Below are 18,681 nucleotides of genomic sequence, written 5' to 3'. Positions count from 1 at the left end.
ATTAAAAAAATACACCCTATGATCAGTAACTGTGTTAGCAGCCCAGCTAAAGAAAGATGAAAATGCAATAAAAATGTATAAACTGAGACATCAAAAGCAACAAAGTAAAAACTTCCGATCTGTTGCCCAGCTGAGAATTTGTTCTTTCCAGTTGTACACACAGCAGACAACAGAACCAAAGGATTGTCCAGCCACTGGAAATTACTGTTGTTAGGAAAAGTAAGTTTCTCGAGGAAAACAGACACACACTTCTGTAAGATAACAGCATAAGCTGTTAGCTTCACCCTGGGCACAAGCACTAGGAATTCTGTGGTACTTTAAGTCTTACTTGTGAATCGCTGTTTAGTTTGGTAGTGGAAGGGAAACATGGGGGGCTTGTACCTTGAACAAGAATTCTGGCACAAACCAGTAGAAATAAGCTTCTGTATGGCGTAGCGTTTCCTGTTATGCAGTGTTCAGGAGTAAGAACCCAGCCGCTGCTTGGAGACAAGCTGTCAGACTGTTTGGTGGTTGGTGGATGACACCATTCAGTTTGAACCATGAAGCATCTATACTAGTGGGCAGTACACATGTATACTAGTATACCTAGCACATAGTACACCTAACTCATGTAAATACACAGGCTCCCTTGTTTCACCTTCGTTTTAAATCCCCTGCAGGTCATAACAGCTGCAGGAGCATACCAATAAAGGCTGACTCTAGGACAGAATACATGTGGGGAAGTTTCTTATGCTTGGTTATTACTAGATCATTCTCCCTCAAAACGAAATGTATGATGCTTCCTACTAAAGGCATTTTCTTAACTATTAGCACACTTCTTGTGTGTTCTTAACAAACTTACTATGAAGACAATGAAGATCCTACTTGTGACTCTCCTTATGTAAGCCAGCAAGCAAAAAGCCATGGTACAATACTTGCCAAAGTGTCTTTCATCATCCCCAACAGCAGAAGCAGCTGCTATACAAGATGCAAGAAAGCTTATCATATAATCAAAGGACTAAACTTTGCTCTATGTTTACTTAGATAACACTATTGCTAAAAGCCACAGTGACAAAAGCTGTTTGTACTGTAAAAACTCCAAATACAAGACGGGCAGCATTCAGTATAAAGTTAATTAAACTTGACACATATTCACTTTCCTTATATTTCACCACCACTACTTTATGGAAAATCAGTTTTCTCTAAATGTGTATACATTCTGCATTCTCACAGAGAGAGGTCTCAGAAACTCTAGCTGACTGTCTTTTCTTTACCAAATCAATTCTCAGAACAGACTTCTGTTCTGAGAATGTGTCATGGTAAGTTTGATTACTATTTGGAAAAAGAACAACAGGTTCTGCTCCTCTGTTTCAAAGGGTTTGCATGATGAGTACGAAATTTGCCTCAATACCCAAATTACAATAAAAATAAGTAAGAATTATGGTACAGTAACATAACTGTAACAGACTTACTAATACTTGTATGACTGCAATATGAAAGGAATGCCCATATATTTACATACAAGAAGAAACAGTAAAAAAGGAATTAATAGAATGGCCTGTGTGAAGAATGAAGGACATTCCCAGGAAATTACTCCCAGGACATCATTCCCGGTGGCCACCTTGAGGAATGTGGTGTTTATATCAAGACAGCCTGCACTTTTGATAAGACCACAACACAGACAACTTCTTGGGGCTGGGGGGGGTGGGTGCATCCTAACAACAAGACATTAGCAACAAGGTTGCAGTGTGCCACATGATCCTTTCCTTCTCCCGATAAGTCTACTGGGAAAACAGGTACACATTTCAAACCAACAAGGGAAACGGAGGATGGGCAACAGCTTGGCAAATTAATAAAATACAATCTTTTTGTCCTTATTATACAGTTATATTATTATTATAGATTTAATAAAATTATATTATTATATATATAATATATATATATAAATAATATATATTATACAGTTAAATAAAACCTAAAAACCCCTAAAGCATCAGCACAACAAACATCACAAATGCAGAGCATGAACAATAGCAATCCCATATCCTGTGTTCTTTCAGCCTGGGATGCATTAGAAGGCTTCCTGCATCACAGGAGTCACAGTACGTGAGATGAATATAAAGGCAGCAGCTGCAAGGCAGACACTTTCTCTAAATTGTTTGTAACCGAGTAAGAACTGCAGCCTTTTCCTACGTTGCATGTGAAGTCAGTGGTGTACCTGTTTCCACACATGACAGAACATTACAACTGAAAGACGACAGTCCCCATCGGTTTCCTGCTGGCATAATTTCTGTGAAATGGGAGGCTCACTTTCTTTCCAACAATACAAAATTCAAGCAATTTTAATTCCTTGTACGACATGCTCACTCCCTGAATTGATCTATCCATATAAAAGACTAGAGACAATGAGATGCCACCATAAAACTATGCAGAACACCCCATTTCTCCTTTTTCTTCTTTGATGTTTCTTATGATGAATGTGTATCCATTAAAAAGAGAATACTGCTTCCTCTTCAAGCTCACATGAACATTACACAGAAGGGCCACCTGCAATCTAAGCATCCTGCCAACATGCTTTCTTTCCAAAAAGCCTTTGTAGATACAAACCAGAATACACAGAGACTTCATGTCTGTCTTGGACTCCTCAACCAGAAGCATCTAGCAGTACTATGTTATCGCAGAATCATAGACGGGTTAAGGTTGGAAAAGACCTCTGGAGGTCATCTGCCCCAAACCCCCACCTCCTCACCTACAGCTGGTTGCCCAGAACTGTGTCCAGATGGATTGTGAGTATCTCCAAGAGTGGACACTCAACAACCTTCCTGGGCAACCTACGACAGTGCTTGGTCATCCTCACAGTGAAAAAGTGTTTCCTGATGTTCAGAGGGAACCTCCTGTGTTTCAGTCTGTGCCTACTGCCTTGTCCTGTCACTGAGCACCACTGAAAAGAGCCTGGCTCTGTTCTCCTCTTTACATCCGCCCTTCAAGGTATTTATATACACAGATGAGATTCCCTCTGAGCCTTCTCCAGGCTAACAGTCCCAGCTCTCTCAGCCTTTCCTCATAGGAGAGATGCTCCAGTTCCTTAATCATCTTCCTGGTTCTTCACTGGACTCTCTCCCAGTAGCTCCATATCAGTCTTCTAGAGGGGAGCCCAGAGCTGAAGGCAGCACTCCAGATGTGACCTCACCAGTGCTGAGAAGAGGGGTAGGAATACTTGACAAGTGTTTTGTATACACTTAGCAAAGTATACTTTGCCTAGTGCAGCCCAGGACACCAGTAGGCTTCCATGTGGCAAAGGGACATAATTCTAGTTCAATTCCGTGTCCACCGGGACGCCCGGGTCCTTCCCTGCCCAGCCGCCTTCCAGCCAGCGGCCCCCAGCACATCCCGGCTGGTGCCTGCGGCCGCTCCTCACCAGGTGCAGGACTTTGTGCCGCTCCTTGCCGAGCCTCCCCAGGCTCCTGCAGCCCGTCCCTCCAGCCTGCCCGGGTCCTGCGGGATGGCAGCACAGCTCTGGCCCGTTGGCCACCCGCCCAGAGCTTGTGCTGTCATCCGCCTCGCTGGGGGTGCGCTCTGCCCACCCTCCAGATCACCGATGAGGCCGTTGGACAGGAGGGGACCCAGCGCGGAGCCCTGGGGTACGGCACTAGCCACCGGCCTCCAGCTGGGCTCTGTGCCACTGGCAAGCACTGCCAGGGCCTGGCCATCCAGCCCGTGTCCAACCCACCTTGCTGTCTGCTCGCCTGGGCCCTGCACTCGCAGCCTCGACCGTGCCAAAGGCCCTGCTGAAGGCCAGTGGACACTGCCCACTGCTCTCCCCACACCTACCAGGCTGGGCATTTAATCATGTAAGTTAACCAGGTGGGTCAAGCATGACTTCCCCTTGTCAAAGCCATGCTGGCTACTCCGACGACTTTCTTGTCCTTCATGTGCCTGGAAATGATTTCTAGCTTTTCAATCACCTTCAGTGTCCTAAGGTGGCAAGTTTATTCATAAAAGGTTCCTGTATGAGCTGATGACTTATTTTTAGTGAACTGCCTTTATGAACCAAATATGGACCCAACTTGTTTTTATCAAAATGCTTTTTCTGTTTATGAACAACAAAACCAATCATGGAGACCAAACTGGAATTGAGCAAAGGGCAAAAACAATTAAAAGTGTAGCTGGGAACTCATTCTGTGCAGGCCAGCTGTTCATTACCAATTGCACATGGGCATTGGAAGGCAAATAAAAAACAGGGTGTGAGGGGAGCTGACCGTCTCTCATCACTGAGGAGAAGTGTCGGAAGAAACAAAGTGAACAGCACAAAGGGCTGTATGAAGACAATTTCCATCTTAGCAAGTCAACACTCTCTCTTCTTTTTCACAATGAAACACAAAAAAATTATTCTCTTTTTTCATACAGCAGGTCTGCTTGAACTGCTCACTATCTGGAGTAAGTTATATAATATCTCTAGTTACATTTTTCTAAAGGCAACAAATTACTTGGGGCCAACCTCCTCCTTTCCCTTCTGTGAGCCCACAGAAGCCTCCACCATTTTCCTTGTCTTATTTGCACACACAGTTAACCACAAAGTTTGCATATCACAGAAGATGCACATGAACTTGATTTTTTTTTTAAACTTTCTCTTTAAGAGGGAAGTTTTACTTAGCACAACAGAACCAAATATAATGTCTGTGCAAGCTCATTTTGGAACAGCAAATGAATCAACCAAAGATACTCTCAAAAAATATTAAGACTTCTGTCCTCCAAGACCAACCATTGTTCGCTTCACTCAGTTATTTCCATTAACACAAGACAGCTGCTATCATTTCCATGTCTTTGCCTCTGTCAAAAGAGGAGATCACTGAAAAAAGATTCATTCTTTTGTTTGTTTTCTTCAATCATCAAGCTTGTATTTTTACTGGTATTTTGCTGGACCATTGTGCTGCTTCTAATCTTAAAAACATCTTTCAAAAATGGTCATTGTTCCTTCACTGCCAGTTTCCAACCAAAGAGGGTGTCACATGACCTCCAAGTTCAAGGAAACATCTCAGATGAGTCAGGAAAGGTATGCATGCCTTCTGTCTCTTTCAGCTACATCTCCTCTCACATCAAAACCTCACTGGGAAGATCAGAACAGGCCACAGTCTCAAGAGTCAGCTATGGGAAATAAAAGGAAATTTTCTCTAAAAAAAGAAATTTTATTCAGACTCGTAAGAGAATAAGAGGAGGGGAGGTAAATCTTAGTCCTGCCCTCAACAGAGGGGTGATATTAGAAATAGTGCTAGTTCAGAAGTACACAAGAGAAGGGGGTGGGAGGGAGAAGATTATGAACACGATTTGGAAGATGGGAAATTCCAACTAGACACACAGAAAAAAATTCTTCATCACTGTGATTGGTCAAGCACAGAAACTGCTTACCTGGAGAGACTGAGGACTGGAGATATAAGAACTTGAAATCATGAAGTCACAGAACAATTTCGGTTGGAAGGAACTTTTGCTAAGAGTCCTTATCTAGCCTAAGCCCTTCACACAGCAAGGCCCAAATGAGCTTACACAGAAACTTCTTCAGTTAAGGCCTCCAAAGACAGAGGTTCCACAGCTTCTGTGGGCAACTTGTTCTAGTGTTTGACCACATTTGGGTAAAAACCAAAATAATAATAATAATAATAAAAATATCAAACAACCCATCCAAATTACCAATTAGCCATGTTCCAACTTCTGTCTGTCTGCAACAGCCCTCATACCAGAGAGGAAGAGAAAGCTGCAGAATCTGTTTAAACCCTGAAACCCTTTCAGAGTGCCACATGCTTCCCTCCTCCTTTCTTATGAAAGATACCTCTGCACACCTGGGCGATTTTGCCTTAGACTTCAAGAAAAAAGACAAACCAAAAAGCAGTTTATAGAGCAAGTCAACCATTCCATTTCATCAGTCTGGAAAATCAGAATAAGTTTCAGAAGTGTACTATAAATCCTTAAAAAGCTGAAAGGAACTACACAAAAAAGGAAAGGAGAACACAGAAATCAAGAACACACATTCCATGAGACAGCTGAAGAGGAACATAGCTATTTGCTGAAGAAAAATACATCCACTGAAAAACATGCTCTTGCACTCATTTGGCTGGTTTGCTACAGAGAAACTGCAGCAATGCAGTTAAATCAGCATGAATGTTAAGAGAATCAACAGGACCTCTATCTCAGCTTTGGTGTCAAAGGCTTAGAAGCATCCTATGACACCTGTGCCACAACCATGAAAATAGAAAAACAGCGTAAGACTAAAAGATCCCCCAGACTTTCAGGACTCTTCCTTCCAGGACAAGGCTAAGGCAAAGAAGAAGGAAGACAATTCAGTGCTGCTAACGTCATGTCCACTGTTTTCAGTTAGCACTCATTACCATCCTTTTTATGAAGCACGCAGTTTAAAATGCCGAGCTAATGCCAAAGAAAGCTGGGGCATCCACCTGGCACAATGCAACAGGCTGGACAACCAGATCAGCGCAGCACCAGGCAGCTGCAGGGCTTCCACTTCTGCAGCCAGCACAGCCCGTGTGAGCTCTCGTCAGCCGTGCGCCGCGGGGCTTTGCACAGAGCCTGGCACCATCCCTAAAAGGATCTCCCAAACCAGTTACTGGGGCTAAATGCAGCAAGAAAAGCTACTGGGCTGTAGGAGTACCACACATTCAAAACAGACATGAAGTGCAATGGTTTTTGCCATGAACTTGTCTCCACTGAAACACCTTGCCTGAAGAGATTTTCCACTGCTTGCCATCACTGACAAAGGTTCAGATTTGATTTAAAGCTGCTCCACAGCTTAAGCAGAAACTTACTGGCTTGACGCAAAACACGGCAGTAAGGTTTTCTGGGGTGTTCTGCCCGATCTATGAGTGTCCAGATAGTACAGAAACATTCCCTTCCTGCCCTAGGTACTGTGTCTTTTTAGTAGGTGGTGGATCACATGAAGTATGGGAGGCCAACATCACCTAGCAAAATGGCAGACTGCAAGCACTGCTGCCCCCACACACCTTTTTTTTAACTTTTTCTCAACTGACCTGCTGAATGAAATCAACAATATTAACACTCTGATGGGAGAGCTGCAAAACTTGGAGCTGGCTACTACGGAAGCAATGCCGCTCCTCAGAACAGCCAGGAACTTGGGAGCAGCACTTCTGTGCAGGAAGGCAGCAGCGTGCTGGCAGTGCTTGCACTGCCAAAAGCGCTGGTGATGGGCAGGGGGCAAGGCGCTAACATTGCTCCTCACCAGGACGGTACGCGTTTTAGCCACAGTCTTCCCGGCTACACTGTCAACTGTGATCACCCTTGCTCAGCTCCTCACTGAAACTGGCTGGCTTTCTGTATTTGCTCCTTCAACCATAAAACTTTAGTACCCAATAGCATTTCTTCCTAGAAAACGTTGCCATAGAGATCTGGTTATGTAATTAAAATGTTCTGGGAGCCTTCAGAATCCGCACCACCGTCAGCAATCTGAGCAAGTCTTTTAAAATTATTTATTTGCTGGTAACATCCAGAACCTTTGTAAAGAATGAGACCCTCAAACTCACGAGGAAACAGGAAAAAAGAAATTCTCAAAGCCTAAGTTTTTCCTTTTCTGGGGATTATACCAGGACTCCATACCAAAAGGATTTAAAAATAAATTAAAAAAAAAAAAAATAAAAAATCATGGGAACACATGCGTATGCATTAAAAAAAAAACCTGCAAAAAGCCAGGAACAGGTGTCAAGCTTCAAAGAAAAATCCGGATTTCATTCATGTTTCTTCAGTTTAGTGTGCACACAGACACACAAAAGAAAGCGATAAGCCACTCCAATAAAGCCAGAAAGTAGAAAGTAACACCCGTTTTAATCAATCAGGGCAATGACTTTCAAAGGACTGGTTTCCAGTAACGCCACTCAGGTGTTTCAACATTGCAAGTCCTGGCTCTACATGTAGCGCCTAAAACTCCTCACCAATGAGCATCTGGCTACAGCCCTCTTAACCTTCTAGATAATGGGAAAAATTGCAAGAGCTGGTGTCTCCCAAGCCAACCCATTGTTTGCTTTGTTGGTTTTTTTCAAAACAAACTAACCAACCAACCAGCCTGCCACAGCTGAAGGAAAATAAAAAACTGCATCAAATGCAGCATGCTCCCCTTTACCAGCATCACATCCCAATTCTTTTAGTAGCTTTATAGACATAGGTAGACTAAATATAGCTTAATTACAACATTTATGATATATTAATCTTCTCTACGAGATGGATGATTTCCAGCTAATGTCTTTATTTTCACAGTCAAACAACATACATACACGCATCTGCTTTAGACGTGCTGTTAGTGCCTAAGGGGGGTGTGTGCGTAACTTGGAAATGGCTCACCTCTTGGGTACCAGATTTAAAGTCAGAGTCCACATCATGGCTAATCTATTGCATGCTGATTATTAAGGATTTGACCTGATCTGTAGAGGGTCCAGGTGACTGAAAAGAATAGGTAACTGCAATTTTACCTAGTAAGAAAGAGATCCTAAATGTTAACAATTCTGTCTAACAACAAGCTACGCTGATTTCTCAAATCTTTCTACAGTAATAAAGCTCATAATTAGAACTACAAACCTGTGGCGAGTTCCCATGCTACCAAGGATCCTTAAAAGAACCTGCCTGCCCCCATAGCATCAGGTGGTGCTGGGTCACGCTATCGCCCATTTTTCCCCTTGTGTGTGGGCACTAAGCCCAGGCTCAGCTGACTCTGATGGGTCTTCGTTGACCCCCACGAGTGCCCAGAGTACTCAGACTGGAGACCTGCAGGTGGAACACGTTTGTGACTACTCCTTACTGCCAGAAGTCAGGAGCTTCCAGCCTTCTCCATCCTGACAGTCTCTGTCCACTTGGTCTCCAGCTGCTGCTCCTTCCTCCCCTTGTGTAGCTTGGGTTTTCCACAAATACCACATCAGTCTCCTCCTCACCCTTCCCCTCAGCCTGGGACCTCGGGGCCTTGGCCGTAGCACATCTCCCACAGGAGAGGCCACCCCTGCCCCGACTCCAGCGACAGGCAGGAGCCCTCTGCAGCACAGGGCCTGGACAGAGGGCTCCAGCCCTGGGGCCCAGGACTCGATGTGCTAACGGCACTCCTGTGGAGTACCACTGCATCCCAGCGGGTGTCCATGTGCTGGGGACCACATCCTGCAGCGTGCAGAGACCACCGCTGTCCAGCCTTCGGGCAGACCCACATAGTGCCAAGTGGAACTCCTGAGCCTCTCTGCGCTCCTGCTGCAACCACTGCCACATCTCAGCTGCTGCGCTCTCGGGGCTGCACTCTGGCTTCCTTGCTTTCCCCTGATGGGTCCCTTCTGGTGAGAATACAGTCCTGCCTGCATTGCCAGCACCCTGAGCAGCCACACCTAGCTTTCAAAGTGCTGTCGCTGCTGCACTGCCCTGCCACCCACACCACCCTCGGAGCAAATTCAACTGTGCTGGGCCCCGAGCAACCTCACCCAGCTTTGCAGATGGCTCTCCCCCCGAACAGCAGGTTGAATGAGACCATCTCAGGTCCCTTCCATCGAAATTACATTTCTATGTCAGGGACACAGTGGATATACACTGAGCTTCAACTGGTTTCACTTTGAGAGCCAGCAATGACCAAAGCAAGTATCTGCTCCACAGAAGGTGTAGAAATGCATTTGACAGCTACAGCACACTGCTTTTGCTGCAGGAAAAGAATGAACCTCAGCCTGGCTCTTGCAGGCTTTGTCTAGGAGTGAAGGCAACTAAAAGGTTCTAGACTTTGTTTACATGTCTGACTGTAAACTGTCAAAGCTGCACGGCCTGCACTGGCTATTTTGTTGTCAGATATACTAACACATTAGCTAATAAAGCTATGGCTTAACTAGCCCCCATCACTTGCCTGTTCTTTTTCCTTCTGTGTGACCAAGCGAAGCATACACCTTCTGTTGCAGATAAGAAAGCAGCCCAGAATTTCTCCGTTTCAATGTCTGGCTGCTGAGCCTTCTCAACCACATCAACCACAAGCAGGGATTTTTGTAAATCTACAACATTTTGAAGGTCAAGAAAAAATAAACAGAAAAAGAAAACTCCTCTTTTATCATAATATACACTAAAATTCTCATTGTCTCATGTGAAAGTAAGGTTTCTGACCATCCTGTGGAAGCAGTGATTCCCCCAAGCTGCCATTTAATACAGACATATTGCCCTGCCTCCCCAACAAAGAGCACAAAATATCAGAAGTTAAGACATAAAAATCTCCAAATGCTGCTAAAGTATACTTATCCCCAAGTATTAATCACACTTTCAACTCCCTCCCTAATACATTTAGATTAATGTGTCAGTAGTCACACTACAGTTTTCTGGCTGAAACCTGAACCAAATCTATGTGACCTACAGCACAGCTATACAGAGTGGGGCACACACCACCTGGCATGACTGACTGATCCTAGGACAGTTTAAGAAAAGCTTCATATAGAAAGCAGTCCTACTTAAAATTTCCAGGACACAGGCTTCCCAATGTAAACAAAGCATTAGAATGCTTGCATACAGATTTCATATCTGCATTTCCAGGTTGCTGGAGGGAGATTGGCTGCATATTTATTTATTTTAATGCCTTTAATATCCAAGTGATTGGGTCAGTTTTACCACCTGGAAACTAAATTAGCACGATAAATCAAACATCAAATTTGGTTTTTTTTTTCTCCCAGCCTGCAATCTCCCTTCCTTTAAGCTCCGCCTCCTGCTCCTTACTTTGCCAGCAAGCAAGGAGTGAATATTGTGATCCCCCACCCCCACGTCCCACTCTCCCATTATTTCTTCATTACATCTCCCAACATTCCCCAGGATTGCAAATACAATAGGAGTACTGGCAAGCCACACACTGCTGGCTCATATCCCCCCCCTCCATTCCTCTCCCCCTGTTGATGGCACTTTCATTACCTCTGCAGCACCTGTACGATACTACTCTGCACCCACAAAGCGCTCTCGCCCTCCTGTCATCCACGCAGAAAAAGGCTGTTCGCTTGTTAGCATTTCAATATGTGACTGCTGAAACACCGAAAACTGAATCAGGAGTGAAGCCTAGAAGAATGTGCCCAACTCAAAGGATTTTCCTTGAGTAGATGAACAAGCTACTTAAACTCACTAAAATCAGTGAAGGACAAAAAGGAAGGTTCGTTATTTTAAGCCTGTATAAAAACAATCACCTGTTTCAAGCAAGAGTACAGGAGTAATAAAATCAAATCTTGTAAAAATCTGACAAACTGTATAACTCGAAAGAGATGTCTCCACTTGACATTTCCACTGTTCATTTGTGCAGAATCAATTTCTGGAAAGATTATTTATAATTAGATTTTCATTCACAGCCCTACAGCCAAAACTCAGGAAGATCACAAATTTTAAGCAGATAACAGGACTATTCAAGTCGATGGTAAACACTCCAGTATCTCCTAAACTACAGGGTAAAAGCTTGCCTAACCTGAGCATTTACAAGGACAACCCAACTTATGTACTCTAGGCTTTATAACTTCATTTTCATATATAATTCTTAATGCCAATATTTTAAAAAGAAAAATAAAGAACTGACAGACTTTGAACAAACAAAAAGCAAAGACCAGACCACATGATAATTATTGCCAGATTTCCAGTGTTTTGGGATTCACATGCTGTATTAAATGTATTTTCAAGGTGTCTTTGCTTCAGTCTTTTTGATATTTCACACAATATCTTAGAACTGTTTAATGAGGTTGTAAATTTAACTCCCTTCTACTCTTTTTGATTTGGATACAGCACTCTTCACGAATGTTTCTACGTTCTAACCACACACAAGAGAGCTCCTTGAAATCTCCTGACCGTGCCGCTGGGTGGTCCTGCCATTCCTAGCAGAGGCTATGGCTGTGCCCGCAGGAACACCACCCCCCGCACTCTACTTTCACACACGGCTCCCACCCAGCGCAGCACAGCCGCGGCCCCCAGGCCCACAGGGGCAGGCTGCCCAGGCCTGTGGGCTGCGAAAGGAAGCGGGTGAATGTAACAACACTGCAGCAGAGCAACGGACAGCTAGAACAATCCATCCATGAGATCAGTAACATACCGTTACTCCAGATATAATTGGGGTTTTCCCTTCAATTAGTTTATATATTTCTTGAACTGCTTCCTCATCACTTTTGTCTTTAAATCGCTTCTTGGAGAGTTCTTGAAGAGCCTCCTTAAACTGCTCAAAAGTGATAGTTCTGGAAGACTTTCCCCTGTTGAAACACACAGAAATTAAAAAGAAATTACAAGAGAGCACAACAAGCATTCCCAGAATAGTGGAACAGTTGCAGTTCAAAACAGAAAAATGCAACAGAACAGGAAGACCCATGCAGCCCATACATGGTGTCAAATAAAACATATCCCAGGAACAGCACTTCCTTTTTTTATGTACACCAGCAGGATAGCACTTTAGAAACTTCCCTCGATGAACAGTCAGAAATGTGGAAGAAATAAAGGGACCTGGCCTACTGTCCAAATGCCTCCAGCTCATCAAACCAAATATAGTCTCATTTAGTTGATGACTAATATAAAGTCTGCATGCATAAAAGACAAGAACTGAAGCATCTTAGGTGAGTTTTGTTATTTAGTATTTTTTTATTTCTAGCCTAGCTAGACATATCATTTACAGGTCACTTATTCATGTATTCACAAGTAAATTAAGAATAATGCTGCTGTGTAAAGCAAACTATTGAAAAGCATTTACAAACTTGAAATTCCTTCTCTATTCAAGACTGACAAATTTTAAAGTGATGCATTTACATTTAATGCCTGTTTTCCTTCTCGGACCCATCACCTTCATAAAACATTCACAGGTTCATGAAAAACACACTATAGCAGTCCAACAACTCACACACACACACGCCCCCCCAGAAATTCAGAGCTGAAGACTTGTTGTTTTCACTAACAGGAAGCCCATATTTCCACACCAGTAAATTACTTAATCAGGTTTACTTTCAGTAGAGAAGATTCTGCTAGTGTACAGTACCAAATCTGACAGAGTGGGAAATTCACACTTTACAAACGTCTATTTATACAGTCACTCCTGCAGAACTTTTACACTTATCAGGCCAAAGGGTTCAATTGATAAAACTCCTACAAAGAAACTCAGCATTCATGAGAGATGCATTTAACCAAAAGGAGATTACTGCAAGTCTGTTTTCTAGGATTTCAAACTATTCAGTTTAGGCAGGAGATAACGTAGTAGAGTACACACTGTTGCTGTCTTTTCCTTAACACAAAACCATTTGCAGTGTTCCACATTTTAAAACGCAGGTATGAGGCCACAGCATTAGTGAGATTACTCATGATCTAAAAATTTAATAAATTTCTTTTCTATGAATTGTACTGCCCACAAAATGCACCTTTTCTTGTATTATTAAGTTACAGATTCCCTGATCTTTAGATCAATAATTTAACCACCAAAATTTAGCCATATGTTTTAAGCTAAAATTTAACATCAAATAGAAAAGTTTCAAAAAAATGTTGATACTTATATTGATGTAATCTTAAATAGTACCATCTTTAATAGCAGAAGATGTTTTTCTGTTGCTTACAACATCATGAAATCCTCAAAGTCAAAGAAACATTTGAGAGTCCATATTGCTGGGAAACATGCTACTATGTGAGTTTTGCTTGCTGCTTAAGCATTTCTTTTTATGCCAATTTAGAGAGCATTTCAAGCAAACCAGAAAAAAAACCCAACAAAACATCACACAACCCAGACCAGTCCTTTAAACAGTGATGGCTGTTTATACAGGAATAAACAATAGATGCAAGGATAGAGAAAGTGCACTGGCAACAGAAACCTCAGGGTAGAAAAACTATGCATAGAAATCTGATTTTAATTCAAGTGTCACACAGAGCCACTGCCAAGAGCTATTCATCTATTTATCTGTCATCAATTTACCTCACTCGGAGGGTGCCTCCACTAACGAAAGGAGGGAGTGAGATTTCTCAGGTTTAGACACCAACAGTTAGGAAGTGACTTCTACTTCAATTAAATAAACACAAAGTGAAATTTTATCCAAGGCTTTTAAAACAAGAAGAAATTGGTTATTCACAGAAAAATTCAACCCTAACACAACCCTTTACATATCATTCAATACTAGTATCCTTTATTTCAAACACAGCCCAACACGTAGCAAATTCCTACATCCCTCACACTCACTATTTTAGCCAGAAATAAAGTTTATTTGTTTTTTGATCAAACTTTGCTGTTTGTGACTACTTGTCTGCTTTAGGTGAAGCATATGCTGGAGTTTCTCATGGCATTAGCTAGTCAAAGCATATCATGACAGTGGAAATGAAGCACAGAATCCAGTATTTCATTACTTAGACAGACATGGAATAACTGCAATTAACTACTTGGAATTTGTCCAGGACTCTCATTAATAGGATTAATATCCCTCTTCTGATGAAACACGTCCAAAAACCTTCAAGAGGTCAGGACTTCATTTTGTTTTGCCTCTCATTTCAAGAAAGATGACATCGGCAGTCATTGCAGAGCTTAAGTGTGACACCACACGAAGGCCCTTGTTCACCACAGACTCACTGACAAGTCTAACACACAGACCTTTCAGATTCAGTTTTCTGTAGCACATTGATTACCTGCAAGTCTCCAATCAGGACTGCTACAGTTTGGCTTGGATCATCGGTGTCAGGGTCATCACAATGGGAAAGGGAATGACCCCTTTCAGAAAAAACTGTTGAAATTCATGCTGACTCCTTTTATTTTTATTAATACATGTAGAATTTATGGTTCCACACATCAAATGCAAAAGAACAACTTTTTTTTTTTAAATTCTGTATTAAAAGTAAAAATACATAAATAAGGGTGCCAAAAGGAGCAGAGAACATCTGTTCCTGGTCTAAGACAAAGCCACTCCTACCTCTCACAGTTGGTCTTTTCCCTGTCAGAGTAACACAGGGAAAGGAAATGGGTTCTTCTTTCCCTCCAACATAAAAAGTAACCACAAATTGGATACACATATGATCAATGTAGTATTGCTGCTGGACTCAAAAAGAAACGTGCATCATGGCAGATATCCTTTACCAGCAAAAAAACATTAATTGGAGTGACACTAAAAACAGGATTGTGAATGCAGGAATTTTTGGAACTGTATCCCAAGTTTCCTAAATAAAGCAGCTTTAATTCTGAAATTCATTATCTTTTCCTACACTCCAAAAACATCCTCTTTCCCTGTCCCATCTACCACAGTATTATCAAACCCATCTGAAAAACATTCTACTTAACTCAAAAATTCTGCAGTTGCAAGGCATGCCAAGCCTTGTAGAAACCCCAAAAACATAACCCTTAATTATCTCTTAACATGTTTTGGCACCTCTGGTATGCCACGTATGGGACATGTATGCCACATACCACAGCCTCAAAGTTACCAAGTAGCAGTGCTGCAGGCCCTGCTGCCTCTGGAGAGAGGTCTCAGAGCTCCGAGCAGCCCTGCGACCATTGCTGCTCAGCGGGACCACACGCACCAGCCCTCTCTCCCACCCCTACAGTTGTGGGTTGAATGCAAGGGGAGAACGGACCAAGCAGAGAGAAATGACAGAGGCAGTCTCCCAACAACCCTTCATAGGTCTGGATTTACACACTCCACAGGATCAGTCTCCTCCAGCTCCACCAAATGCCCTGTGGAGAAGGACATGGGGGTGCTGGTGGATGAAATGCTGGATGTGAGCTGGCACTGTGTGCTCACAGCCCAGAAAGCCACCCATGTCCTGGTGGCATCACCAGCAGTGTGGCTGGCAGGTGGAGGGAGGGGGCTGTGCCCCTCTGCCCGGGTGAGACCCCCTGCAGTGCGGGGGGCCCCAGCACAGGACAGACATGGACCTGTCATAGCGGGTCCAGAGGAGGCACAGAAATGCTCCGAGGGCTGCAGCAGCTCTGCCGTGAGGGAAGGCTGGGAGAGCTGGGGTGGCTCAGCCTGGGGAAGAGAAGGCTCCGGCGACACTCACTGCAGCCTTCCAGCACGTAACGGGGGCTCACAGGAGGGATGGGACAGACTTTAGCAGGGGCTGTAGCGATAGGACAAGGGGGAATGGCTTTAAACTAGAAGACGGCAGATTCGGACTGGATGTGAGGAGGAAATCCTTGATGATGAGGGTGGTGGGGCACAGGCACAGGTTGCCCAGAGAGGCTGTGGGTGCTCCATCCCTGGGAACATCCAAGGCCAGCCTGGCCGGGGCTCTGAGCATCCTGATCCAGCTGAAGGTGTTCCTGCCCATGGCAGGGGGGCTGGGCTAGATGGCCTTGGAAGGTCCCTTCCTACACAAACCATTCTGTGACTCCATGAAAAATGATAAACCTATGAACACTGCATGATACAGAAGGCAATTGTATCCTCAGTTTATTTCAGCTATTTTTAATGCCCTGTTCACATTCAGGAAGCCCCTTCCTGACACCAGCTTTTCAGAGGTCATGAACTAAAAAAAACCCATTAAAAACCCCCAAATGAACCAGTTTTTTCTATTAAGCAACTGCTACAAAGAATCAGCTTCTTTGTGTGTATTTGTAACTTGTTTTTAGAAGCTCATTATAAATATCTCGTTTCCATGGGAATAACAAAACAAATATATTAACTTTCATTTTCCAAGTATTACAAGTTCAAACAACTTGCCTACAAATAAGTATGCCAAGGGCAATCTCTCAGCTATTAACACTCCTCTCTCAAGTTTAGCACTCCAGAGAGTTAATAGAGACCTAGAAAGAAGATAACCCACTGTACATTAATAAAGAAAAGGAAAAAAAAAGAAAAAATAAAAAAAATTAAAAAAATATGACGAATGGAATAGAAAGAATGTGTGAACACAATACAATCAGACACTGGAAATGCTAATTAAAGCTATCTGACCAGAAAATGAGACAAAATGGAAAACAAAAAACAACAGAGGGAAAGTAGGGCGGAAAAAAGGCTGTTGTAATAATAGATGTCATAAAGTTGGCCACCTCGATGAAAAGAACAAAATATATACGAGGGACATTAATAATAGAAATTTTTAAAGCCCTGCGCTTTACTATGACACAAAGAAATCTTTATGTTTAGGAAGGATACAATTCTATTTTAAGCTCTGCTTCTTACAACAAACAGAATTACTCTGATGCATCACCCTTCTGTGGAGGAAACAGCGTATTCATTGCCCACTCATGAAAGCTGCTTGCACCTATGCCTACCTTTGGGAACAGACTGAACATACTCAGAAGAATTTTAGGAAGCTTCCCATCACTTCCCTTTCCTTGATGGGTCTCTCCACAAATAACCCCTGCAATATGGGGAGATTCTGAACTGAAGTTTGAATTCCTCAGTTTGCTGTTGGGAGCCCAAGTTCACATCTGTAACAGCATCAGTTCTGAGCCTGGGCATCACCATTGTGAACACAAAGTGTAAAAGATCAAACATCGGCCCAAAATAGACTGCAATAGCAAGTGATGTAGATTTCACTTGCACATACTGACACCAACAGTGTTCTGTGTTCACAAGATCAGAAACGATGCAGTGTAAAAACGTACTGTTCCAAATTAATAGTTCTACATTATTTGGACTTGAGTATTACTTGGATTAATAGTTGTCTACAATTTTAGCTAAAAAGAAAAGCTATACAAATACACTCCATATACCCAATACACAAAATCCTTGACCAGTATTAGAAATCTTTACCTCTACAGCACTATTACAGTTCACTGTTAACACAGAAAAGTCTCCGTTTAATAGTTTCCTCTCTTAATCTCTGAGCTACCAAAAGTCAGCCCATACTCCTATCCCAAGAGGTCACTTTTCCTTTCAATTTCTGTAGATTGAAGAGGGGAAAGAAGATGTAAAAACACTTGGAGAAGCCTCTGTTCTTGCTAGCATGCCAGAGAAGATTACAGCAGGATATACTAACCAGGACTGTTTTGCCATGGAAGCTGCCATCTACCCACAAAGGTCTAACTAAGGTGTACAGAAAGTCTGACAACGGTTTGCAGGCAGCGTAACTAGAGGTGGGAGCCCAACAAATATTTGTGCAAACTCTTGTACAAGGAACTTTGTAAGGTTTATTTAGTCTAAATTCACCACGGACTTGGGGAGTGTCAGCCAACAGAGTAGTCAAGTAAAACTCAGCAGCACCAACTCTTGGAAAACAGAACAAACAGGGTTTTGGGTACTCCCTGTACTTACCCCCTTCCCAAGGCAGCCCCTGTCATTCAAAAGACAGAATATGAAGGACTGTGCTGGCAACAGAATGCCTGAGTGGCTTACTTGTCACAGCTCCTCACAGTTCCTGACTTATTACTGGCACAGTAAGTTTAATGAGGCAATTTCCAATTTGCTGCTACTGGTCCCACATCCATGTAGGTAACTGCTAACCAAGTAATAAGAAACACTCCTGAATTATCAGCATTAATAATTTAAATTATTCTAATCAATTATATAAGCATGTCATGATAACATTGAGAACAGACCGTAAGTCAGACTTTTTACCCCAAACCCTAACAAGAGACAAAGGCATATTTCCAGATGACATTCACACCAGACTTTGAACCTTTAGCTGTTTCTACTTTATTTTAACAAACAAACAAAAAAAAGGAAATGGGAAGCATTTCTTTTAAAAAACATTTTGTTGGGTTTTTTTTAAGAGAAATAATAGATGGATCTTTCTCAACTTGGAAAAAAAGTAAAAAATTTTGGGCAAGAA

The 18,681-nt window shown here is 42.7% G+C and overlaps 1 protein-coding gene across 1 annotated transcript in view; it reads right to left on the bottom strand.

Annotated features, from left to right (window-relative positions):
* Positions 1–18,681, bottom strand: part of TPPP (tubulin polymerization promoting protein) — a 66,937-nt gene that overhangs the window by 10,071 nt on the left and 38,185 nt on the right. Inside the window, exon 3 of the mRNA XM_056332526.1 lies at positions 12,050–12,203. Coding sequence (XP_056188501.1) covers positions 12,050–12,203 — 154 coding nt within the window. The remainder of the gene's footprint in view (positions 1–12,049; positions 12,204–18,681) is intronic.

This window comes from Falco biarmicus, chromosome 3, assembly GCF_023638135.1.
Source record: "Falco biarmicus isolate bFalBia1 chromosome 3, bFalBia1.pri, whole genome shotgun sequence".
Classification (NCBI taxonomy): Eukaryota; Metazoa; Chordata; class Aves; order Falconiformes; family Falconidae; genus Falco; species Falco biarmicus.
Note: the sequence above shows the minus strand (reverse complement) of the source record. Positions and strands in the feature narration are given on the sequence as shown.